Source organism: Phyllosticta citribraziliensis, assembly GCF_038025025.1.
Source record: "Phyllosticta citribraziliensis strain CPC 17464 chromosome Unknown J3D65scaffold_7, whole genome shotgun sequence".
In the NCBI taxonomy this organism is placed as follows: Eukaryota; Fungi; Ascomycota; class Dothideomycetes; order Botryosphaeriales; family Phyllostictaceae; genus Phyllosticta; species Phyllosticta citribraziliensis.
The window spans coordinates 1,600,214-1,623,338 of record NW_027117344.1 but is presented as its reverse complement, the minus strand read 5'-3'; the positions used below and the strand labels follow the sequence as shown (position 1 = coordinate 1,623,338).

At 55.8% G+C, this 23,125-nt stretch overlaps 10 protein-coding genes across 10 annotated transcripts; 5 read left to right on the top strand and 5 right to left on the bottom strand.

Annotated features, from left to right (window-relative positions):
- The first annotated feature begins 82 nt into the window (after positions 1 to 82).
- On the top strand, positions 83 to 1,379 carry J3D65DRAFT_628010 (transcription initiation factor TFIID 23-30kDa subunit-domain-containing protein). The gene is made up of 2 exons (XM_066800594.1): positions 83 to 584; positions 702 to 1,379. Exons 1-2 carry the CDS (start codon positions 216 to 218, stop codon positions 1,131 to 1,133), a joined length of 801 nt encoding a protein of 266 aa, XP_066654692.1. The 5' UTR covers positions 83 to 215; the 3' UTR covers positions 1,134 to 1,379.
- On the bottom strand, positions 1,248 to 2,027 carry J3D65DRAFT_628007 (mitochondrial 37S ribosomal protein uS19m). Its single transcript, XM_066800593.1, has 4 exons — positions 1,896 to 2,027; positions 1,803 to 1,818; positions 1,544 to 1,723; positions 1,248 to 1,451 (listed from the first exon to the last, which is right to left on the bottom strand). Exons 1-4 carry the CDS (start codon positions 1,936 to 1,938, stop codon positions 1,409 to 1,411), a joined length of 282 nt encoding a protein of 93 aa, XP_066654691.1. The 5' UTR covers positions 1,939 to 2,027; the 3' UTR covers positions 1,248 to 1,408.
- Positions 2,028 to 2,103: 76 nt separating this feature from the next.
- J3D65DRAFT_628005 (double-strand break repair protein mus-23) lies at positions 2,104 to 4,918 on the top strand. The gene has a single exon (XM_066800592.1). The coding sequence runs from the start codon at positions 2,375 to 2,377 to the stop codon at positions 4,694 to 4,696; it is 2,322 nt and encodes a 773-aa protein (XP_066654690.1). The 5' UTR covers positions 2,104 to 2,374; the 3' UTR covers positions 4,697 to 4,918.
- Positions 4,919 to 6,068: 1,150 nt separating this feature from the next.
- On the top strand, positions 6,069 to 9,310 carry J3D65DRAFT_698423 (uncharacterized protein; the record flags this gene model as incomplete). Its single annotated transcript, XM_066804056.1, has 1 exon — positions 6,069 to 9,310. A coding segment is annotated over one exon (3,025 nt), but the record flags the coding sequence as incomplete, so codon positions are not given.
- Positions 9,311 to 11,131: 1,821 nt separating this feature from the next.
- Positions 11,132 to 11,590, bottom strand: J3D65DRAFT_555136 (DASH complex subunit Dad3-domain-containing protein; the record flags this gene model as incomplete). The annotated part of the gene is made up of 2 exons (XM_066797212.1): positions 11,132 to 11,371; positions 11,444 to 11,590. 2 exons carry the CDS (start codon positions 11,588 to 11,590, stop codon positions 11,132 to 11,134), a joined length of 387 nt encoding a protein of 128 aa, XP_066654688.1.
- A 411-nt stretch (positions 11,591 to 12,001) lies between these two features.
- Positions 12,002 to 12,582, bottom strand: J3D65DRAFT_604001 (uncharacterized protein; the record flags this gene model as incomplete). The annotated part of the gene is made up of 3 exons (XM_066798244.1): positions 12,002 to 12,130; positions 12,158 to 12,338; positions 12,368 to 12,582. The coding sequence occupies 3 exons, from the start codon at positions 12,580 to 12,582 to the stop codon at positions 12,002 to 12,004; spliced, it is 525 nt and encodes a 174-aa protein (XP_066654687.1).
- A 428-nt stretch (positions 12,583 to 13,010) lies between these two features.
- On the bottom strand, positions 13,011 to 15,049 carry J3D65DRAFT_646430 (serine/threonine-protein kinase-like protein nrc-2; the record flags this gene model as incomplete). The annotated part of the gene is made up of 4 exons (XM_066802277.1): positions 13,011 to 13,386; positions 13,445 to 13,826; positions 13,871 to 14,170; positions 14,215 to 15,049. 4 exons carry the CDS (start codon positions 15,047 to 15,049, stop codon positions 13,011 to 13,013), a joined length of 1,893 nt encoding a protein of 630 aa, XP_066654686.1.
- Positions 15,050 to 17,262: 2,213 nt separating this feature from the next.
- J3D65DRAFT_627990 (uncharacterized protein) lies at positions 17,263 to 18,206 on the top strand. Its single transcript, XM_066800591.1, has 2 exons — positions 17,263 to 17,459; positions 17,738 to 18,206. Exons 1-2 carry the CDS (start codon positions 17,374 to 17,376, stop codon positions 17,982 to 17,984), a joined length of 333 nt encoding a protein of 110 aa, XP_066654685.1. The 5' UTR covers positions 17,263 to 17,373; the 3' UTR covers positions 17,985 to 18,206.
- Positions 17,977 to 19,702, bottom strand: J3D65DRAFT_627987 (mitochondrial 37S ribosomal protein uS5m). The gene is made up of 2 exons (XM_066800590.1): positions 18,482 to 19,702; positions 17,977 to 18,428 (listed from the first exon to the last, which is right to left on the bottom strand). The coding sequence occupies exons 1-2, from the start codon at positions 19,596 to 19,598 to the stop codon at positions 18,208 to 18,210; spliced, it is 1,338 nt and encodes a 445-aa protein (XP_066654684.1). The 5' UTR covers positions 19,599 to 19,702; the 3' UTR covers positions 17,977 to 18,207.
- Positions 19,703 to 19,780: 78 nt separating this feature from the next.
- J3D65DRAFT_627986 (S-adenosyl-L-methionine-dependent methyltransferase) lies at positions 19,781 to 21,867 on the top strand. Its single transcript, XM_066800589.1, has one exon. The coding sequence runs from the start codon at positions 19,850 to 19,852 to the stop codon at positions 21,686 to 21,688; it is 1,839 nt and encodes a 612-aa protein (XP_066654683.1). The 5' UTR covers positions 19,781 to 19,849; the 3' UTR covers positions 21,689 to 21,867.
- The last annotated feature ends 1,258 nt before the right edge of the window (positions 21,868 to 23,125 follow it).

The window sequence follows — 23,125 nt, the reverse complement described above, 5'->3', positions numbered from 1 at the left end:
CCGGGGCAGGTCGACGTTGATTGGCTGGGCTGGGCGGGGTGGACGACTCAACCTTCTGGTTGGGGGGGGGGCTTTGGGCCATGCACACGGCTACCTGAACCACCCGACCTTCACTCCTGCATACCGCGCCGTGCAGCCCTACGCGTCAGGTGCCCTCCCTCCTTGAATCCAAACTTGGCGAATCAGCCGCGCGACTGTCACAGCTGCGAGTAATCATGTCGTCCGACCCGAACGCTACCCAAGCCTCGACCCAGGCCGAGCCGCCCTCCGCGTCGTCCAACACCAACCCGTCCAACGACAACACCTCTTCTACTCCTACACAAGTCAAGCAAGAAGAAGTCGACCCGTCGTCCATTGAAGCCGACCCGAGCGCGCCGCCAGACGGCCCATCGCAACCCGATCCCATGAACCTCGACGGCGCCAACGACATGGATACGTCCAGCGCCGACAATGCCACCGGCTCCGCTCCTGGCGCCCCTGATGGCATGAGCGCTCCGCCGCCAGCTGCCGAGTTGCGCATACCGAGCAAAAAAGATGCGAGCTTGCGCGAGTTCCTGGGCAAGATGGACGACTATGCGCCGATTGTAAGCTGAGCCTCCCACTTTCCATAGATGCAGTATTGGCCACTTCACTCCGGCGGAGCTCCCCGCTGTATCCACAGTCCTGGGACACGAATGCTGATCTAGCCGTCCTCCCTCCAGATCCCCGATGCAGTCACCAACTACTACCTCACCCTTGCCGGCCTTCCACCACCACCCGAAACACCTCCCCAACTCGCCCGTCTCCTGGCCCTTGCGACGCAAAAGTTCATCGCGGACATCGCCGCTGACTCATACCAATACTCGCGCATTCGCTCCTCCAACACGACCTCGAACAACCCCATGGGCGGCCTCGGTGGTGCTGCCGGCTTCGGTATGGCGGGAGCGCCAGGCGCTGCGGCAACGGGAGGAGCAGCTAGCAGCAAAGATGGAGGCGCGCAAGGCAAGGGTTTGAATCTGGGAGTCCAAAGGCCTGGATACGGCGGTGGTGGGCAGGGTGGCAGCCAAGGCCGCACGGTGCTGACGATGGAAGATTTGGGCATGGCAGTCGGCGAATATGGCGTCAATGTCAAGCGGGGCGAGTTCTACCGCTAAGTTTGAGGGGTCACGGTTTTGGTTTGGACAATTTAACGGTTGCAATGATGGGCTCATGAGACGGGAGTTGGCCATGGACGGTACGGATTAAAGGCGTTATGGGTTTCATTCACATTCAAGAGGACTGACCAGGCGCCTCGATTCCAAGAAACTGAACATTTTAAAACTTACGCATGGTTGGACAGAATGTCAGCCAAATTCGTTTCTCAATAATCCTCAAACTCCGCCCCTTTGGTTGAATGTCGCATTAATACAGAATGTATTCCACTTGGACTCTATTTGTTCTTCGACATCTTGTAGGTGAAGTTCTTTCTTGTCCTGTCAAGTCAATCGAATCAGCAATAGTCCGCCGTTTCCCCAATGTCCTCCCTCAACCAAGCGGGACCGCGCGGGGAAACAGAATGACTTACCCCGCAAACTCGCCCAGCTTGTGACCAACCATGTCCTCGGTGATGTTGACGTGCATATAGCTTTTGCCGTTGTGCACCATGAAATCCAAGCCGAGAAAGGTGGGAAGAATGGTCGCCGAGCGCGCCTGCGTCTTGATAATGGGCTGCTTCTCGCCAGCCTTTACGGGCGCGATGGGAAGACTGCGGATTTGCATTGGTAACATGTTCGCGAATGTTGAGCGGGTGGGTAGGTATGCGGTCGGCGGCGGCATTGACTTACGGGACGATGTGAGGGCCTGGATGCGGACATGTCAGTGAATTGTACTGGGTATGGGAGAAGCTCGATTCGAGACATTGAGATGGGGTAGCACACCTTTCCAGACGGACCGCGAGAAGAGAGCGCGCGTGGGCAGCATGGTCGCGACAGCGCTGGTGCGTGGATCTTGTCCGTCCGTCCTGTTGCTGTCTGGTGTTGCGGGCGGAGATGGTCGGCGGAGGTTTTGCGGGCGAGCCAAGAGAGCCGAGTGAGGTGAGAGAGGTCAGTGATGCAGTGCAGGGATTCCTGGACCAGCCAGGCAGCACTTCAGGTCCCCGCGTCGCGTCGCGTCCGTCGGCCTCGCTGTTCATCTGCCATGCGTCGACCTTGTTTTTCAACTTGCCTCGAGAATGGGTGCTGTGCGGCAGTAATTGCTGCCTGGATTCAATCGTCTTGTGCGCAATAAATCTCACCTCGATTGCCCTGAAGCTCAACACCACTACTCCCCGGGCTCCGTCCTCTCCGCATCACCGCATCCACCACGATGCCAGGACAAAGCCAGAATCGCCGCGGCCAAAGCCAAGCGGCCGATAGCTATGGTCTGTATCATTCGCACTATTATCCCTTCAATCATGAGCTGCTTGGCTGACCACACTCGGAAATCCACAGACCCAGACACGATCCGGATGCTCGTGGCGACTGACAATCATGTGGGCTACCACGAGCGCGACGCCATCCGCGGCGACGATAGCTGGAAGACTTTTCACGAAATCATGACAATAGCCAAGGAACGCGACGTCGACATGGTACTCCTCGCCGGCGACCTCTTCCACGAAAACAAGCCCTCGCGCAAGAGCATGTACCAAGTGATGCGAACCCTGCGCATGGCCTGCCTCGGCGACAAGCCCTGCGAGCTTGAGATGCTGAGCGACGCATCCGAACACTTTGCCGGCACCTTTGACCATGTAAACTACGAAGACCCAGACATCAACGTCGCTATTCCCGTCTTTTCGATTCACGGCAACCACGATGACCCCTCTGGTGAAGGTCATTTGGCGGCGCTGGATCTCCTTCAAGTCACTGGCTTGATCAATTACTACGGCCGCACGCCTGAGTCGGACAAGATTCAAATCAAGCCGTTGTTGCTGCAAAAGGGACGTACGAAGCTGGCGTTGTACGGCATGAGCAATGTGCGCGATGAACGTCTTTTCCGCACCTTTCGGGATGGCAATGTCAAGTTCTACCGGCCTTCCACGCAGCAGGACGAGTGGTTCAACCTCATGAGTGTCCATCAAAATCACCACGCGCACACGTTCACCGATTATCTGCCAGAGAACTTCATACCCGAATTCATGAACATGGTCATTTGGGGTCACGAACACGAGTGCTTGATCGAGCCAAAGCTCAATCCAGAAATGGGCTTCCATGTCATGCAGCCTGGCTCTTCTGTCGCCACGTCTCTGATGCCAGGAGAGGCAGAGCCAAAGCACGTTGCCCTTCTCAGCATCAAGGGCAAAGGGTTCGAGAGTGAGCCTATCCGATTGAAAACAGTGCGGCCATTCGTAATGAAGGAGATCGTCTTGGAGGAGGAGCCAGCCATGAAGGACGTGTGGAAGAAAGACAACAATCGCCCCATCATAACCCGGCATCTCATGGGTATCGTGGACGAGCTCATCGACCAGGCGAAAACAGAGTGGCTCGAGACCCAAGGCTCGGACTTGGACGAAGATGAGGAGATGCCGCTGCCACTTGTCCGCCTCCGAGTCAACTATACAGCGCCAGAAGGTGGCAAGTTTGACTGCGAGAACCCGCAGCGCTTCTCGAATCGCTTTGTCGGCAAAGTGGCCAACATTCAGGACGTTGTACAATTCCACCGCGGGAAGGCAAAGGCGCAAAGGAAGTCTAAGAACGAGGTCGTCGCGCCGGACGAGAACGTGCTTGCCCGGCTCGCGCTTGACAATGTCAAGGTTGAGAAACTAGTACGTGAGTACTTGACCGCGCAGAGCTTGACGATCTTGCCTCAAAACAGTTTCGGCGACGCTGTTGCTCAATTTGTCGACAAGGACGACAAATTCGCCATGGAGACTTTTGTCAACGAGTCGCTTGCTTCCCAAATGAAGCATCTCCTCACGAACGAAGAGGAAATGGACGAGGATGCCATCAAGGAAGCTATGGACACGTACCGTGCAAAGCTGGAGGAATTGTTTGCTGCAGGCCACGTTAGACCGACCGCGTCTGGCCGAAAGGTCAAGCCCAAGCCGGACAACTGGGACAGTGACATGGACGGCCACTGGGCAGACCAACCTGGTGCAATGATCCGTGAAAACGACACGCCTATGGACGACGACGACGACACCTCACGCCTGGGGTCCGTGCCTCCGAAACCAGCTGCCACGCGTGGTAGGGGACGTGGCCGTGGCCGCGGCGCCGCAAGCTCAACCTCTCGTGCGACCACAGCCGCAGCCAAAAAGGCACCAGCGAAAGGCGACCGAGGAAAAAAGGCTCGCAGTCCCACTCCTGAAGACGATGGGGAGGACGTCGATCAAGACATTATCATGATATCAGACGGCAATGATGACGACGATGACGACGAGTCTGATGCTGAAGACCTCTTTACTCGGCCCACGAAGAAGCCTGCAGCCCGGAGCAGCAAGAATACGCCCGCAACCACCACTCGGACACGCAAAGCGGCTAGCCCGGCGAAGAAAGCCACCCTTACTTCTACCAGGGCCACGCGAGCTACGGCGCCGTCGTCGAAGAGGCAGACGCAGTTGACCTTTTCACAGCCCGAGAGCGTGGTTGGCTCGACACAGAGGGGCAGAGGTGCTTCCAGCAGGGAAGTCGTGGATGATATTGAGGACGATGACGAGGAAGACGCCTTTGAACCGCCGGCGCCGAAGGGTGGCAGGAGGAGATGAGATGGCTAGACATGAAAGAGGTATATGTGCATTAGTTTGGCGTTGCTAGGGACAAAAGAATGGGTGGGAAAATATCCTCTTTGCTTGAATGGGTTTGCTGGATGGTCAAAGGGCCATCAAGGTAGGAGACTGGAGCAGACTAACAGGAGCATTTTCTCAGCTCGGGTCGCATCAATTTTTTCATGAATGCTCTCGTTCTCGTCCCCCCGCACTCCCGGAAGACCATAATTGATGTTTGCTGCTGCAAACCGAAAGAGATTGTGCCTCGCGGTACTGTGGCTGGTTCTTACCCATTGTCCTCTTTCAATGCTCTCGTCGTCTGGGAGGAGAGTCCGGAACCCCTTCTGTTGTCTCAGACCTCCCCTTTCCTTTGCTTCCATTGACGAGATGCTTCTTGATACTTCCGGCAGGGGTCTCGCTTAGGCCACGGTTCTAGCTCCGTCCCGCAGTGCCGCAGTGTCCTCATCTGGAATGAGCAGGATAACGTTGCTCGTGGCTTCCACACTCATCGAGGCTCCCCGCATGCATGCTGCCCTTCGAGCCCTCCCACGTCCTAGCTTCCCGTTCAGCCTCCCGCAAGATCGATCTCTGCCATCATTCATGCCAAACGCCGTAGGTCTTTTCAGAAGGAGCCGGCCTGGGCCCCGTGTACACCTTTCAAGTCTGTCGTGCCTCTACCTTCGATCCTCTTTCAACTCCATTGCCATCATCGCTCGACCATCACTCCCCACGCACGCTCTCTCTTGGCTCCCAGTCTGCACTGCTCTGTACGACTCGCTGTCCACTCATTCAATCACTATCCGGCACGCCTGTTGCACGATTGGATACAACCCGCCACCTCTTCTTCTTGATTGTACAGCGTCCCTCGAGCCCCTTGCCGATTCTTGCCGATACTTGATTGACACGGTTGTCCATTTTGCAAAGAAGGAAAGGTATGGAGTGGCTGCGCTGGCATGGGCAGCTTTAGCAGAGCTAACCATGAAACGGGAAGTGCACCTCTTGTATCCAACCACCACGGCCACCTCCGTTCTCCCGAGTCTCCGGCATCATGGGAACCCAAGGAGAGCCTGTTTCCAGGGATGGCGATACCTCGAGGACGTCGGTCCGGTCCAAGGTAGCTGAGCTCCTTGCGCTGCGCGATTCCATCTCCGAGTCGGCAGTGTCGTTGGACAAATTTGCAGACGAGGACGCTGTGAGAGGTTAGTAGCCATTTTTCCTTGAGCAGTGACCGCCTCGGCGTACGCCACCACGTTTTGTTCGCGTTACGCGGGGCTTCTGAAGCTTCTGAACTTGCGATATATCTTTCCTGCTCTTGTTTTCCCTCCTTCAACACCTTTCATCAACACCCCGACCTTGCATTGTCGCGCGTCATCATGGCTGTGCCCGATATGACACCAGATTCGACGACGCCTGGCAGCGCCGTCAGAGAAATCGGCACATGCCCTCCGCGTCTCGGCGGGCTGCCAGGCGCATTTCCACCCGACGCGTTTACCACTCCGACCCGCATCCCTAAACACATCGCCCGACACCTTGACTTGAGCTCACCGAGGACTCTGACAATTACTTCAGAACACGTCCTTCGTCCGGCTCTCTCTTCCTCGCGGATGGTCTTGCGGCCATCAGCTTCCGTTCCCGCTTTCAGCAACCCTCTCAAAAGCGCCAGCTCCACTGGAAGCAACACCATGCTCAACAAGAGTCGCAACGTTTCCGACGCTGCGGTCATGTCGTCTCGCTCAGGTAACCAGAAGAAGCCCTCGCCCAGCCCGTCTGTCAAGCGCAACAAGGTGGAGCGCCTCATCAAGGAACATGGCTCACCACCCGGCATGCGCGTCACTGCAGGTGGTCGCATCGTCCCTTCAGACTTGCGCCTCGGAAGTCCCTCGTTCCCTGTGGACAACGGCTCTTCCAACGGCTCTGCCAATGGACTCAACCGCGGCAGTGGCAGGATCGATCGCGCTCCGTTTGACCTGAGTCGCTCGAGCAGCTCCATGAACTCGATGCACGTCAATCACCAAGGCGCCGCTGGCAGTTTCTCTCAGTACGCGCCTTTCAATCCGCCGCCCGCTCTCACGCAGTACTACGGCTTTCCCGCCCCTGCTCTCGCGTTCCCGTACGCGACCGCCCAGCCCAAGTCGTACGGCACTCCGTCCCCGTCGGCCTTCCAGGCCCTCTCTGTTCCCGAGCTTAAGAAGACACTTAAGAAGATTCAGTTGGAGCAGCGCGACCTGGAGCGCAGCATGGTCATTCAAGAGGGCTCAAACACTGCCGACGAACGCAAGCGCATGGTTGATTCCAAGATCCGCATGATCAACGAAGCGGACGAGATTCGCAGGGAGATCAAGCGTCTCGAGGCCGCCGACAAGAACCCGCCCAACTCTGCCTCGACTTCTGAAAGTTTCTCGACGGAGGCCAAGAAGGACTCCAAGCCGGCTGGCACTCACCCCTCCGACTTCGTGAACCCGCCCCACGGCCTTGGAAATACGCCGCCAAACCCGTTCATGTACGCGACTCCTCCGCCGGGCTACATTTACCCTCCACCCCAACCCACGGCGCTCCAGCCCTACATGGGCATGGTCCCCAGCTTTTCGTCCTTCGGAAATCAGAGCTTCAGCAGCCTTGATGCCAATGCGGGCTTTCCCTCGGTGGATTCGTTGCCTACTCAGGACGTCAACAAGTCGGACAAAGGTCAGAGCAAGTCTCAGCAGAAGACCTCTGGACACGCTGCCCGCAAGTCGCACGCTTTGGAAATCAAGGACCCTCGCAAGCTCCAGGAGCTCAGCAATCAGAAGCGCTCGGCTCTCGACCCTACCAGTCCTGCGTACACCCCGCACAAGCCGCACAAGTCTGATGGACCCCATGGCGAGTCTCCCAGCGTTTTCGTTCCGCCTTCTCCGTCTCCGATCGCCTCGCCCCCACGTTCTGCGCAGTTTGCCTCGAACTTTCCCTGGCTCTGCGAGAAGAAGGGAGGTGGTCCCAGTCCCATGCGTTCTGCGAGCTCGTCTGCCCACAGGCCGAGTGCGTCTAGCATCAACACTGCCGACTTTTTCCCCCACAACCCGCACGAGCACTCATCCTCCAACTATGTCAGCCGCAAGACCCAGCCTGTCACTCCCGAGAAGTCCAAGTGGGAGAACGGTCCATGGCACTCCGACTTCCTCAGCCCTGACCCTGCCCAATCCCTTAAGGCGCCTCAAGTCTCTCCCGTCAACGGCGTCACGGCCAACATGAGTGATCTGGCTTTGCGCCGCAGCTCTGAAGCCGTGGCCGAAAGTGGACGTCTCCACGTGCCTCGCAAGATGTCCAGAGAGCAGAGCACCGACAAGACCTCCCTCTACACCAGGCGCTCGTCTCGCAAGCACCACAAGGAGTCCAAGACGCCTGCGGCCTCGACAAGTAGTACTCTCGACTTCAGGAACAAGTCTACTGGGTTTTTGATGGGATTTTCTGCCGGCTTGGCTGGCCAGAGCGTCATGGGCACCGAGGACCTCGACTACATGCAGGGTTGGGCTCAGGGTCTTGTTCAGGCCAAGAAGTCTCAAGACAGCTCGGCCAGTGAGGTCGGCGACTCTTCTGTGGAGGAAGATTTCGAGCCCCAGGTTCAATCTCCGCCTGCTTTCATGTCCCAAGTCGAGACGCCTAGCCGTCAGGTCTCTACTGCCACGGTCAAGCCGACTCCTGGTCCCATTGAGCGCCCTTCGCCTGGAGCGTTCAACTCTTTCACGAGCGACAGGAGCATCGTTTCTGACATGGGCATCAGCGCTCCGACTCCGAAGAACCTCAGGGCAATGAGTGGCCAGGGAGCCGCGGTTGACAGCTCGATTCGCGACAAGATTGACTCCATCCTGACCAGCAACCAGACGCCCATCAAGAAGATTTCTGGCAACGAGGCTGAGCCGCAGAAGAATGACAAGTCGGAGCACTCCCCATCCAAGTTGACTCGTGTCTTCTCCAACTCCCAGCACTCTCAGCAGAAGGGCCAGCGCTTTTCTCTGAGCTGCCTTGGTGACCAGCGCGGTCAGAACCGCAACCTCCGCCTCTCCTACGATGGTCAGCATGACGATGACATGGCTGAGCTTGAGGGTGCCTTTCCAACTCCACAGAGCCCCAAGGCCGAGCAGTTCACCACGCGTGCCAGTCCTTCCAAGCACGTTGAGCGCCAGACTACTTTGAACGACGTTGCTGGCCCTTCGAGTGCTAGCACCCCCAAGAAGTTCAAGCTCTCACCTTCCAAGGACAAGGCCAAGAACCTCAAGCCGGAGATGGAAGACCCTACTACCATGTCCCCAGCGGCAAAGAAGAAGTGGAAGGAGGGTTGGAAGAAGAAGTTCCACCAGGTCAAGATGACTGAGGAGGAGCAGGTTGCCGCCTACCGTGCTCAGCACCCTCTTGACGGCTGATCAAAAGCCCAAACTCCATTGGTCTCATTCGATTTTCGACTGCCGACCAACTTGCTCTTTTAGTTGGCGGGCTCCCATTGGCACACTCAACGACGGGCCACCAACTTATTGTCTGGCATTGGTACTACTCGACATCGCTTTATGCTACCGGAGCACGGCCACAGTGCCTGAAAATCTCGACTTGGCACTTTCTCGGGCTTTGCGTTTTCATTGATGGACGTCTTCGAACCATGGCAGTCGAGCAGTCTGTCAGACTTCTCATGCATTCCCCTTTTGTTTTGCACTTCATTGCCCTAATTCCTGGTTTATCACACTTGTCCTAGCTCTTTGCATTGCATTCCCAATTTCGACCTTTTCATTCCCCGGCACACTTGTCTATGCCATCATGGGGAAGGAGGCGTCATTCCTCGTCGTCGTAATGGTTGGTTGAGTTGATGGACGACGCCCCGGACACATGGCTCGGTTTGCTTATCAGCGTTCTGGGCTATATGCACATTGACTGCTTCCTTGTTTTTCTGCTTTTCCAACATCTTCTCGACGGACCGATCGTCTCCCCGCTTTCTGTCTGGGCGACGAGGGTCTCTTTCTTCTGTTTCTCGTCTTTTACACAACAAACAAATCACAGCGGCGGCTTTCAGCCATTGGTTCGAAGCTTTGAACTTGGGTCTCGACTGGAGTTCTTGACTTTGACCCTGTGCTGGTTTCCGCTTGCATTTTCTTCCCCCGTTTCCCCATGCACTACTGGCTTTTCTCCTTTTCGAGGTCCATCAAAGGCATTTTGCCAGCGGCAGGAAAGGTCTCGACACACACAAAAACGACAAAACGACAAAAAATGGTGGCTTTATGATGGTGCCGTGTATGAGGGCCTCAAGGGAAAATAAACCTAGGTAGCTTAGCAGCTTACTTTAGTTGGCAAAGCATCTTAGGGTAACAGAAAATGGAGTACACGATTTACCCCGCTAAAACAAGGACAAACTCATGATGTGCTTGTTGGTGATTGTGTGTGTTGGAATCTACGCCACGTGCTTGGGCTGGGTGGACGTCTGAAAATGGATGCTTGGCTTTAAACATGTGTCTACCAGCGCTGCTTGAGCGGCGCATGAGAAGAGGGGAGAACGCACGCATAGGGGTTGTGGTAGTGCCATAGTAATACTCCGCTCCCGAGCGGACAGAGAAAGTTTCTTGCATTGGCACATTTGAGTCTAAAACGCGATTTTATGTACCTTACATTTTGTGTCCGCCAGCAGGGCTGTGTTGCTCGCTCTTCGTCTCATTGACGCTGCCTGCTATCTACTCTCAGCTAGGTGTGATGTACATTCTCGACAATCAGCGAGCAACGTGCCGTGTCCTCCCCCCTCCACTCCTTCCTTGTATCTTGCCATCTCCGCCGTTTGCGTCCGTCGACCCAGAGCCTCTTCGATCCGACGCTCAACGCTCGCGCGCGATGCAGATTGAGCAAGCCGTGTAGTGCAGTACATGTTGACTGGCCGGTGGGAGTTGGATATGAAGCCTGGCGCTCTGTCCGATTTGGCAAGGCGGGTGGATGACTGGAGGATGGCCCGGCACTATATGAGCTCGAGTGAAGCTGTTGTAGCAACGGAGCACGCATGTAGATGGATAGACATGCTGCCGTAACGAGGAGTAGGGAAGCGAAGCCGCCGGAGCTAGCAAAGGGCCAGGTGTTACGTAGGTCCTCGAGATGCCCTTTTAAGTCCTCTTCTCCGGTTTCGTCTTGTTCCTGTGTGGCTCTCGGATCGGACAAGGTAGGTCGATAGGTGATGAGGCAGAGCGGCAAGTAGCGCTGTAGACCAAGTCTGTGCAGACGCCGTGGAGGCTTAGTCCTAGTCTTCTCTTCTCGTCTCGATTTGTGGGAGGATTGCCATGGGAGAGGAGCGTGAGAGCAAGCACGGCAGCTGCAAAGCGGTACGAGACTGGGGACAGCCGAGTCAGAGATGGCAGGGGAAAAGAGAGAGACGCAAAGACCCTCCCCTCAAGGGAGTCTCTCCCCTGTTTTCTCCAGTGGAAACATGTCCTCCTCTTAATCCTCGTCATCCGCGCCCCCACCGTGTCCCTGTCCAGCAGCAGCACCGTCACCCCGTCCTTGTTGTCCCTCACTCCCTTCCTCGCCCTCGCCGAAAATCTGCTGCTGCAGAACAATGCTGTACACGCTGGCCTTGAGCAGCGTGTAGACCAGGCTCGTCTTGCGCTCCAGGCCGCGCAGCGCGTCGAGGATCTCGGCCGATGGATTCTCGGCGAGCGTCGAGAGGATGGATGATAGCTGCTCGGATTGTCAGCGCGCGTCTTGCCATGAGAATGGGGGAATGCGGATCAGGACGGGGGTCTTGCGCACGTCGTTCAAGTTCCCCAGCAGCCGCGCGTACTCGTCCAGCACTTCCTGCTCGAGCGGCGACAGAGTCTCGGCGCCTGCGGTTGCGTTGTCGGCACTACCGCTGCCACCATTGCCTGCTGCGCCGACGGGAGGGGAGAGATCGGACATCTTCTTTCTTCTTCTCTACGACGTTGACTGTTGTGGCTTCCTTGCTCCTCTGCTCGACTTTTTGACGGTTTTCTTCTTTGCTCCTCCGTGCGTCTCTCCGTTGGCTCGTGAGGTTCTTGTCGCCTCGGAACGTGCTCTTCGACGCGTAAATGCAGTGGGTGCAGTGGGTGCAGTGGTGCGAGTAGGTCGGCTCAGCCGAGTGCGTCGTGCACGCTGACAAGTTGCAAGAATCGCGGAAGCGCTGGGCGGGCACCTTATCGATGGATCGGAGGAAACCAGAATCAGACAAATCGCGTGGCAGTGGTGGTTGGTAGTCGCGTTGTTTACACGGACGGCTCCAAAAAATGACGAGGGTTTGGATTGACGTGAAGTTGTCGCGGGGTGCGGCGGTGCCACCGTGGAGCTGTGGCGTCAATGTGGCTGCCTCTTGAGTGCAGAAAGTCGTCTCAAGCCACATGGTTGCTCAGGCAGGGAGCCGCCGAATGGCTTCTTCCTCTTCTTCTTTTGCATGTTCGCTGCATTCCATGGCTGATGCCTCCCCTGGATGGATGGTGACACAAAACTGACCTTGAAAGGAGGTGCGAGTAGACTCTCGAAGTGGTCTTCAAGCGTGCTTTGATCTGGGAAACACCATGAACATTCAATGGTGAGTTGAAGGCGCTCATCAACAGCTGCAATACCAATTCCTCCAGCAAGATCTTCAAAATTTAAGGGAAAACTATCGCCAGAGACGTGGTGATTGACAGGCCTGTTGTTGTCAACGTCGCGCACACACACACAGCACGAGCAAGGCATTGTACAAAAGGGCAAGTAGAAAATTGTCTTTTTCCGTCCCACGACATGATATGCTTGATAGCTTGTGTAGTTTGGTAAAGCAAACCAAAAAAGAACAAGGGGCAGACGGCTAAACAGACAAGAGTGTTCAAAAACACGAGGAAACAGAAAGCAGTAAGCCAGCCCAGCCCGACCCATTTCCCTTTCCATCCATCCATCCTATCGCCCACACACGCACACTAAGCCCAATCCCTCGAAAAGAAAAGGAAAAAGAAGAACCCCTCCAACTTCCCAAGCCCAATGATTGATGGGGGTAAAGCAAGACAAAAAATAAGTAATGAACAAGTGCTGCAGAGCCCGCATTTGATTCGATTCACATCAAGAAAAGACAAGCCGCCCTCACCGTTGCCTCGCCATCACTCCGCATGACATATACTCGCTTTGCCCTGCATCTTCGCGCCGCTTTTGTCTTTTTGCTTCGCTTCCTGTCTGTTCGTGCTCGTCGTGTGCCCGGCGACTGTTCGCCACGGGCCCGGCTCGTCAACGTTAGTTGGATTCAGACTAGTGCCCGCTCGGATGGCATTCTTCACACGACCTTTTAGGCCTCAAAAGCCGTCACAATTCTACCTCGCGTCCAAAATGCTGACTACCTCTCCTGGTTGCCATTTGCTTGCTGCCGGTGGAATTCGTCCCCGTCGTGGTGCAATGTGACGCTGTTGAATTCCTCGAATGGATCCGGCATCGGATCCGAGCCAGGAGTGGCCAGCCCACTGTCCAGCGGCACACCCTTGACTTTGGCGGCACTAATGTCGACCGAATGCGACTCTTTGACATTGCGAAAGTTAATCGTGTCAATGCCACGCCCTTGATGCGGGATTATGGGTGGCTTCATGTGACGCAGCAATGCCCACTGCGTTGTCCGGAAAAATGGGTGTCCCTTGACGTCCGACGCACCGGCGCGCGAGCCCAAGCGCCGCATCTCATCTTTGATGAGAAGCTTGCGGATGAGCGATTTGCAGAGGCTGTGGGAGGTTGGGTCAGCAGGGCTGGGGGGTTGGGTTGGTGCCAAGGACATCTTACTTGGAAACTTGCGGGGCGCCAGAGCCCTCGGGAAAAGGCACCTCATCTCTCAGGATGTTGGCAAACGTCGCATTGCGGTTCTTGCCCTTGAACGGCGTTGTGCCGTAAAGCATCTCGTAAACCAGGATACCAAGGGTCCACCAATCGACGGCGCTGGTGTGGCCACATCCCTTGATTACTTCGGGCGCAATGTACTCCTCGGTGCCAACAAATGAATTAGTGCGGAAGTTTGCAATGCAAGACTTGGTGTCAATTGCGGGCAGGTTGCTCGACGAAGACCCTTTGTTACCGAGGATCATGGTCGGCCTTCCGCCGGGGTCGGACTGCTTGGAGAGATCGAAGTCTGATAACATTATGTGACCGGATTGGTGGAGAAGAATGTCTAACAGGTCAGCCACAGCATGGCAATTTAGGCTATGTACTCACTTTCTGGCTTCAGGTCGCGGTAGATGAAGCCCATGAGGTGCAGGTATTCGAGCGCAGCCGTGACTTCTGCGGCATAGAATCGTGCGGCGTCCTCGTCGACGCATTTGTTTGGACGAGTCTGCAGCGCGCGGAAGAATTCGCCGCCGCTGCAGTACTCCATGCAGAGGTAAAGATGGTCTTCTGATTGGAACGAGTGGTACAGGGTGACAATGAAGGGGTGGTTGCTGGTTGCCAAAATCTCTTGCTCGGCGAGCGCACGCTTGATCTTGTTCCTCTTGATCATTTCCTTTTTGCTCAAGACTACGACTGTCAGTAAAGTTCGAAAGATGGGTGTGTCGTCCCACCTTTCATGGCATATAACCGATTCGACTTCTTCTCTCGCACCAGGTAGACTTTGCCCACGTCGCCCTTGCCGATCAACTTGATCTTGTCAAAGCTTCCCGGACCGACCTCGACGTTTCGCACTTTTATCGAATTCGAGCTGTAAGTCCTCCTAAACGCGACGCTGTTGCGGATCTGGCCCGCAGACGGGATGCCGCCGTCTTGCGAGGGGACGCCGAGGTGGGAGCTGTCGCTTAACGTCTCGACCATGGAAAGGGTGGAGCTGTTGCCGTGCTGGACGAGTGGTTCTTTGCCTAGCTCGGCTGTTTGAGGGCGAGAGCCGTCGCCGCTCTTGAACATGCCCTGGGCGTTCGGCGCCGAGGCGACGCGGCGCAGTTTGCGCGCTAACTCCTCCTTGCCGGCCGTCGTCGCCTTGTCACCGGCACCGTCGACATCCTCAACTTTGGTGGTTGGCATAGGGGGAGTGTCTGGTGGCGAAGGCGGCACACTGCCATCGTTGTGATGCCTGATTGCGGGCGGGCCTTGGTGGATAAAGTAGGGATTGGCGTGGGCCGTGGGGCTCATGCCTTCATCGAGCGGGTTGCCCTCGCTGGCGACGGTGGTGCTGCGGTTGCGGCCAATGTGAGGCAGGAATCGCGACTGGCGAAAGGTGGAGCGGTTGTCTTTTGACGAGCCGCCGTCGCCAGAGTGCTTGCCGTTGTCGAGGCTGTCCTTGCTCCCCGTGTTGATGCGGAAGAAGTTTTTGATCTTTTGCGAGACCTGGCTGTTGGAGCCATTGACCTGCTTATTGGTGGAGATGGGGACGCCGGTAAAGGCGCGCTTCTCGCTGCTGCCCATGTTGGCGGTCGAGTGGCCCGACGAGGAGCTAAAGAGCTGCGTCATGGGAGGGACGCGAGGGACGGGCCGAGGAGTGGAGGCGGCAGAGGGCGGGCTTTTTCAGCGAGCAGCAGGAGAGAATTGATCAGCGAGCCGGAGGCGGAAAGAAGGCGAGCTCACAGAGCCATGTCTCTGGCTCTAGCAAGGTAGTACGGTGGAGCAGCAGAAAGGAAAGAGCGCAAGTGGATCGGGGGCAGTCTGCAGGGGCTCTCGAGGGAGTCACAAGGAGAGGTGTTGTGCGGAGGAGGTGAGTGTGGAGAAGCGGTGGTGGTGATGCTGAGGGAGAAGGACTGCGGGCGGGTTGGTCTTGGGACAGCGGAGGATGGAGTTGGTTGGAATGCGGTAGGCGTCGCGGCAGTGGCCGTGGGTGGGTGGGTAGGGTATGCGATCGGCCCAAGGTGGGGATAAGGACTGACTGGTCCCAGGCCTTGGCGCGGCTGCCACCCGGTCACGACTGGACCTCTCAGCATGCCTATGAGGTGCAGCGGCCTGGCCTGGTCTGGCCTGGCTGGCTGTTTTTCTGCAGCGACTCGAAGGATTCTGTTGTTTGGATCCAGATGCAGAAGGGAAGCAGGTCCCGTACAACACGTCAACGTGAAGACGCATCGCCAACCTACCTACAAACCACCTCACCTCACGCACAGACAGCGTGTTCCACCTCCAGTTTCCGGCGTCCGATGCGTCGCCGCGTCTCGTCTCCCTCCAGCGGAAATAGACCCGCGACCATATCCGGCCCAGCAGAAACAAAACAGAAACGAGCCATGTCTACATGTACCTTACACAGTCACTGACCTGAGGTATTCCTCGGCCCGTCGCTGTACTGTACAGCTACATCCAGCCCAATCCAACTATCCGAGCCCCAGCCCCCGGCCTCCCAGCCCCAGGAGAAGCACGCAAGCGACCCCGTTTGCGGCCTCAGCCATAGCCACTCATCGGCAGAATGTCGCCCCCTGGACTTCACCCACCACCCACCACCCACCTCACCGGCCAATTAAGCTATTCCATCCGCCCGCTACATTGCTGGCCTAGATACCCTCGATACATGTATCAATGCATCTCCGCTCAAGCTAAGCTAACATAGTCTCCACCACCCGGACGCTACTTCACCTCACATCTGCACCCTCCATCCCACCACCTCTCCCACCAGCGCATCCCGCACACACAGCCGCCGGCATGAAGTGCCACGGCATACCCACACAGATTCGGCCATCCCGGTGCAAAGGCCACAGGCCGGGAGGCGCCCGAGATGTGAGGCTGTCAACCGGAGGCTGTGCAAAGCAGCGACACTTTTGACAAAGCGGCAGCTCACTCACCCACCGAGCGAGAGACGTCCGACCCAACCAGTCCTCAATCCTTGCTCGTACCTTAGACCGTGCGCGTGCGCGTGAGCGCCGCAACAAAAAAAAGGCCTTCCTTTCCTCGAGTGAGAGTGAGACGCGCTCCGACGGCCGACGGGACTGTTTCATGACCCGCTCGTCGGCTTGCATGCCTTGCTGCTTCGCTCCGCCGGATGTCGTCCTCACAACTTGCCGGTGGCGGCGGCGGCGTCTTCGTCCGCGAACAAGTCAACCTCTCTTTTGCCGCTCAGCTTGCTGATTAATTCAATTCTTGATTGTCCATTAATCATAATGGCACACCAAGGCGAGCGAGAGGCTCTCAAATTGGCATTTGCGATGCGCGACGCGACGACTGTTGCAGCTGTGCTCACCTCACCTTTTTTTCGTCTGACGTCGTTTTGCTTTGGTCGTTCCGCATCTGTCTTCGGCGCTCCGGCCTTCTGTGAGTCCGTCGTATGTCTTCCAAACAGTTGGAGCGGCTGGCTCTGAGCTGAGGTGAGGTGAGATGATTGCGACGGCCTGCGTCGTCATCATCACCACTGCTACATGCACTGAGCAAAAACGACATGCCGCGACACCGGTGCAGCCAGCCCACGCCTGGCTGCGTAAGTAGTTAGAGCATTGCGTCAGTGCCTTTGTCTCCGTCAATGCAGACTGGAGCCACCCACGCTTCCTCTGCTCCGCATATGCGCAATTGGTAAGCAGCTTTCTTGGTCCCCGAATGCTACCAAGTAAGCTGCTGCTACCGCTTGGCGCATACCTTATGGACAAGTGACAGCACACGTGCAAGCCATGCACCGACTACTTTAGCTTCATCTTTGCAGCCTTCTCCGTTGCCGCTGCTCCCTCGCCACCGACCGCCGGACGATGCAGAGCTGAGAGGAGGATCTACCCAGGGACAGGAGAAGGCGGTGCAGCGTGGGTGTCGCGTGCACGTGGGGTTGGACAATGCAGAAACCAAAGACCGTCTCTGCCAAGCTCTCTTGTGTGGCTGGCTGCTTTGTTGGGCATTATGGGTACCTGGCATCTTTCTTGTGCGTTAGAGGTACCTGGCGTCTTTCTTGTGCGTCTTTGGTGTAGCGGAGGGTGCTTGCTCTGCTAGCTGTCTGCAGAGCAAAAGAGAGAGAGGACCCTGATTTACTGCCTTTTGTAGAAAGGGGAGTTGGGCAGATCAGCCAATCATTGCTCGCCCGTGGGACCATCTAGCCAATCAGCGTCTGGCAGCACAACTTCAAACGCAGGGCTTCGATTGAGGACCATCGGAGCCATCGGTTTGCCATCCGGTTTGCTAATCTAACCGTTAACTCCTCAGTAACCGTTGTTTAACCGTTCTACAACTCAAGACCGCTCAAATATTTCGACAGCTTCTCGACGCCAGCCACTGGCCATTTTCAAACAGTTACAGTTCTGCTATCTCACCGCTACTCTTTGGCTTCCTTTCCTGCCTTTGGCTTCATGTTTTGTTTCGGTGTGCCATCGGCGGTTGGCAATTGCTGCGCAAAGGCTCGGCTGTCAAGCTTCACCATCACATGCGTAAGCCAGGTAGAAATTCCAGATAATAATTCTTCTATCAGGCGGTAATCTTTTGAGACAGAATTTGGTCTGTATACTGCATAGAATACATCTATTGACGCGTCTTCTCATGCTCGCTCTCATATTTCTTACACATCTCGCTATGCCAGATGACACGCTTCGTCCTCCGAGACGAGTTAGATTTCCTTGCCCCCTGTCACCGCTCGCTCTCTCACCTTTTCTCTCCTCTCTGCATGCAAACAGCCGAGCCTAATATACCCTACCAGCATAGTATACCTTGCGTACATCAACCATCTTGCGGCCGCGTGCCCGCGCAATATCCTCGGGAAGCTTCTGGCCAAGCAGCGCCTCGTACGCCGCTTTGATCGTGTTCATCTTGTTGCGTGACCGTCCCACGCGAGCCGCAAGGTCGTGGATACCTGCTGCGCGTGCCATTTCGAAGATGAGGGGCTGGCAGCGGAGACCGAAACCTATGATCATGTCAGCTTAAAGACAAAAAGGTCCGTGGTATATGGATACATACCAGGTGGTCTCGTCATCAGCTGGAGCTCCACAGCGCCGACCTTGCCCTCGATGTTGCCAAAAATGGTGCGGTTCTCGTAGCGTTGAATGGGCTTCATGCTCTTGACAGCAGCCAGAATGCTCTGCCGACGACCGTCCATGGGCTCGGTGCTTTTACCCTCGCCAATGCCCAGCAAGCCGTCACCGTTGCCGCAAATGGTCAGATAGTACATGCTTGCAATCTTGCCCAAACGCGTTTGGTTGACCACGCGACGGCTGATCAAGACCTTGACGCGCAGACGCCTGACCTCCTCGTCTGATAATCCCGTCGCCAGCCTGATACGTTGCCTACCCTGCTCCTCGGGGTCGACGGCACCCTCTTCTTCTTCCGACTCCTTCAACTTGATTCCCTCCGAGTCGTCTCTGCCCTCGAGTTCTGTCAACTTGCGCATTTCGGGCGCCATGACGCTGAATCTTTCGTCCTCTAGTGCTTTGTATCCCTCCTCGCTTTCGGCATGCATGAATGTGCGCGGGCTCGTCAGCATCTCCAAATGCCGAATCTGGAATCCCTTGCCCTCCTCTTCTGCTGCCGGACTTTCGTCTTCCAAGCCTAGCGACTCGACCCGCTTGTGCTCCCTCACATAGAATTTTGCCAGGTCCTCCACCATCTCATCCTCCGACTTTGGTCGCACTTCGTAATTTGCAAAGGGGTCCAGCTCGGCTTGAGGTTTGTGGTCGAGCAGCGGTTGCACCTTGGTAAGCTCGTCTCGGTACTTGAGAGCCATTGCGTCTCCTGTGCGGTCTCTGCCATGCCATAAGAGGTCTACAGGATCGATTGCCTCCTCTCCGGCCTCAATGGCCGCCATTTGCTCCGGCGTGTATTTACGCTTCAACAGCTCCTTCTCGCGTGCGCTGTACGTGGGGGATTCCTTCTCGGCCATCTCTTGTAGGCGCTTCATTTCCGAGGCCTTGATGGAAGGAAATGGAGACTTGTTCTTCTTGGCGTGCGCGGGCGAGGCGTGGAAGCTGCGCGAGTGCGATTTGGAGCTGCACTCAACAGCGGCGGCGGCCGCGCATGGCCTTGAGGCCAACGTGGAGGCCCGGGTGAAGAGGCATCGTGCGGGGCGGCAGACGCTCATGGCGACCGTCTGCGGTTTTCAGTGCCCGGGGGCGGTGTTGATAGAGCAGTGAGCGGCGAATTGGCGTTGCGGATGCGCTTGGGACAGACGACGCAAGATGTTGGATCTCGTCGGAGCAGTTGGTCTTGGCGCGCCGATGGTCGAAAAAATGGGTGCGCGAGTCAGCCCCGGCTCGCCGCGCGACTCTGCGCGCCAATCACTTTGCCCTCGAAAGGGCTGACGCTGCGCACTACTCAACTTTTTGACAGTCCATGAACGCCTTTTCAAGGCTCGGTATACCGCGAATTCTCCAGCCTCCCGGTCTCAGCTTCATCGCGCGCTCAAGGTACAGCATGGCTTCCACCGCAGCGAATGTGGCTTCTATCGAGGGCCATGGCAAGAAGAGACCTTTCAAGAGCGGCCAAAATTACAAGTTCAAGAACAAGAAGCAAAAGCAGCAGCAAAATACCGTGCTCAAGAGCGAGGGTAGCCACGAGGAAGTTCTGATGCACGATGTGCGCGCTCTTTTGAAAAGACTCAGCCTAGACAAGCCGCAGGCCGCGGTCGAGAATGGTGCAGAATCCACCGACAAGCTGCCAGCGCCCTTCACCGAAATCGAGGTCACCGTCTCTGAAATTTCGTCCACCGGCGATGGCCTCGCCACCCTGCCAGACTCCAAGCAGGTCTATGTGGTTCCCTTTACTACTCCAGGAGACGTTGTCAAAGCCAAGGTGATCAAGCACTTTGTCGAAGGCTACACTATGGCAGACTTTGTCAAAGTTGTTACGCCGGGACACTTGAGAGACGATTCGCTCATAAACTGTGGCTACTTCTCGAGTTGCTCTGGGTGTCAATTCCAAATGCTGCCGTATGAACATCAACTAGCGCACAAGAGGACCATTGTCGACAAGGCCTATCGCAACTTCTCCAACCTAGCGCCACATTTGGTTCCAGAAATCGGCGAGACCATTGGCTCGCCTCTTCACTACGGCTATCGGACGAAACTGACGCCTCACTTTGACGGCCCACCTGGTCAGAAACGCAGCGACCGTCGGAATGGCATTGTCAAAAAGTTTCAAGAAGTCCCGCCGATTGGCTTCATGAAGAAGGGAACTCGCCACACCATTGACATTGAAGACTGTCCCATTGGTACCGATGCTGTACGGATGGGCATGAAACGTGAACGGCAACGCGTAGCTGCTGAACTCGACAAATACACCAAAGGCGCCACACTGCTACTGCGCGAGAGCACCACACGCCTGCCCAAGGATCCAGCACCACAGCCACGCGATGACGCCATCCTCGAAGACCGCGGATCACACTTTCACGAAAAGACTTGTGTGACAGACAACAAAGGCCGCTCGACTGAGTACATTGATGATTTCCAATTCGAGAATCCCGCTGGTGCCTTTTTCCAAAACAACAACAGCATCCTTCCCCCCTTCACGAAATTCATTCGCGACCACATCCTCCCAGCCTCTCCAAACCCGACCGATCCCCCGATCAAGCATCTCATTGACGCCTACTCGGGCTCTGGCCTCTTTACAATCACCCTGTCGCAAATGTTTAAAAAGTCGCTCGGCATCGACATCGCTGCATCGTCCATCGAATCGGCCAACAAAAACGCCCGGCTTAACAACCTTGCCGAAGACCACGCCTCCTTCATCGCCGCCGACGCTGCTGCGCTGTTTGCCAAAATCACGTTTCCCGCTGCCGAGACGGTCGTCGTCATTGACCCGCCCCGCAAGGGTTGCGACGATAGCTTCTTGAAGCAGTTGTTGGCGTACGGACCTGCCCGCGTGGTGTACGTCAGCTGTAACGTGCACACGCAGGCAAGAGATGTGGGTGTGCTGGTTGGCGGCATGGAGGGTGTGGACGGTGGATTCGGAACTGGAGTCGGTGTGTACGAGATTGAGAGTGTGCGGGGATTCGACTTTTTCCCACAGACGGGCCACGTGGAGGGTGTGGCGGTGTTGAAGAAGAAGCAGGTTACGGGAGAGAAGGCAGGGGATGGGAAAGATGCTGTGATGGAGAATGGCGTTGACGCCGAACAGGCGGACAAAGTGAATGGAGAGGCTGTCGAGGCGCAAACGAATGGCGTCTCCGCTTGAGTTTGGGCTTTCGTGGACACTACATTCTTACTTACACCATTCATGAGGACAAAAGTTTGGGTCTGGCGTTTTGGAAGCACTTGCAACAATTTTTGTCAAATTTGTCTTTCTTGCGTCAGTGCCGTCTAAGTTTCTTCTCTTGCATGAGATTCCCTCGTACCCACCCGGACCAGCTCTCGCCATAGCCGGGCGTCAAGCGAAGTCACACGTCTGACCAGAGCACGCGATCCAAGTGAAAGCTCTCCCCTGACACAGTCGTGTTTCTCGCCCGTTATCAGTTCATAACATTTCCTGTTCCTTCACGACATGCCCTCATTACCACCTTCGAGCGTGATGAAGATCTCATCCTCGAGGCTTTAGAAGTGATCATCACACCTCCAAAAGGTCTAGATAGTTTGCTACGCCGCATCACTACAAAAATCGACCACGTCCTTAATTGTTGCACTAAAGTGGGTGTCGAACGTAATGCCTCAGACCTCCTAGCAAGGTGAGTGCCTTCAGGGAGCATTGATCTGCTATTATAGCTATGCTTACGAAGCATTCATGTACTACTGCAATGTTACTTGGGGAGCATCCAAGTACTGCTGCATCTAGACCCTGGGAGTCTCGTTTATTTCTGCATCCAGTGTGGCAACATTCTTGGGTCAAAAAGCATCGTAACACAGAAGAAAGTTATAAGTGATCCAAAAGATTGCTCAAAGTCAAAGGTGCTGTTTGAAAATTCAAGAAAAGACCTCGAGTGACCACGCAGGGTTTCTCTGTCATTTTTCAGTCCGGACCTCATTGCTCGTAAGACCATGCCCTCCTCTTCCACCTCCAAATATTCACATCATGTAGACAGGGCTCAAACAACATTGCGGACCATGCTACGACGGGTCTGTTCGTGGCAGTCGATCTTCCTTATGGGCCCTCTGGTTTTTGCAGGAGCTTGGCTTTCTGGTATCGAAATTGACTTGTGTTTCGCTTCTCCTTTTTCGGCATTGGAAATGCAAGCAAAATAGCTATCCGCCGTGAATATTGACACCTTGGAAAAACTTTATAAGACCACCAGACTTCTCTGGCTTACGAAAAGCTCTAGATCGCATAGCCCTTGGAAGCAGTGGTGAACTAAGTTGGCATTCAATGTACTTCTATCTAGTGTTCATGAGAACAAAGTTTTGCAACAAGGTCTCACAGAACAAGCAGTCTGATGTTGCCCCAGGACGGCCGGTCGATTACAATGTTTGAGTAGAATCCCTTTGCTTTGTTTGTCGGGAGATGTTTGGCGAATTCCGAAGTGACGCTTGAGACAAGTAGGTCCCATTCCTACAGCAAGGAAAAGTGCAAAACAAATCAATGACGACGTAGTTGCTATGAGATGAGCCACCAAATGCCAGTTCTCCTACTTGGCGACTCAAGTGTTTGGCCAAAGACTCATTCAAGATATCAGGCCTGAGG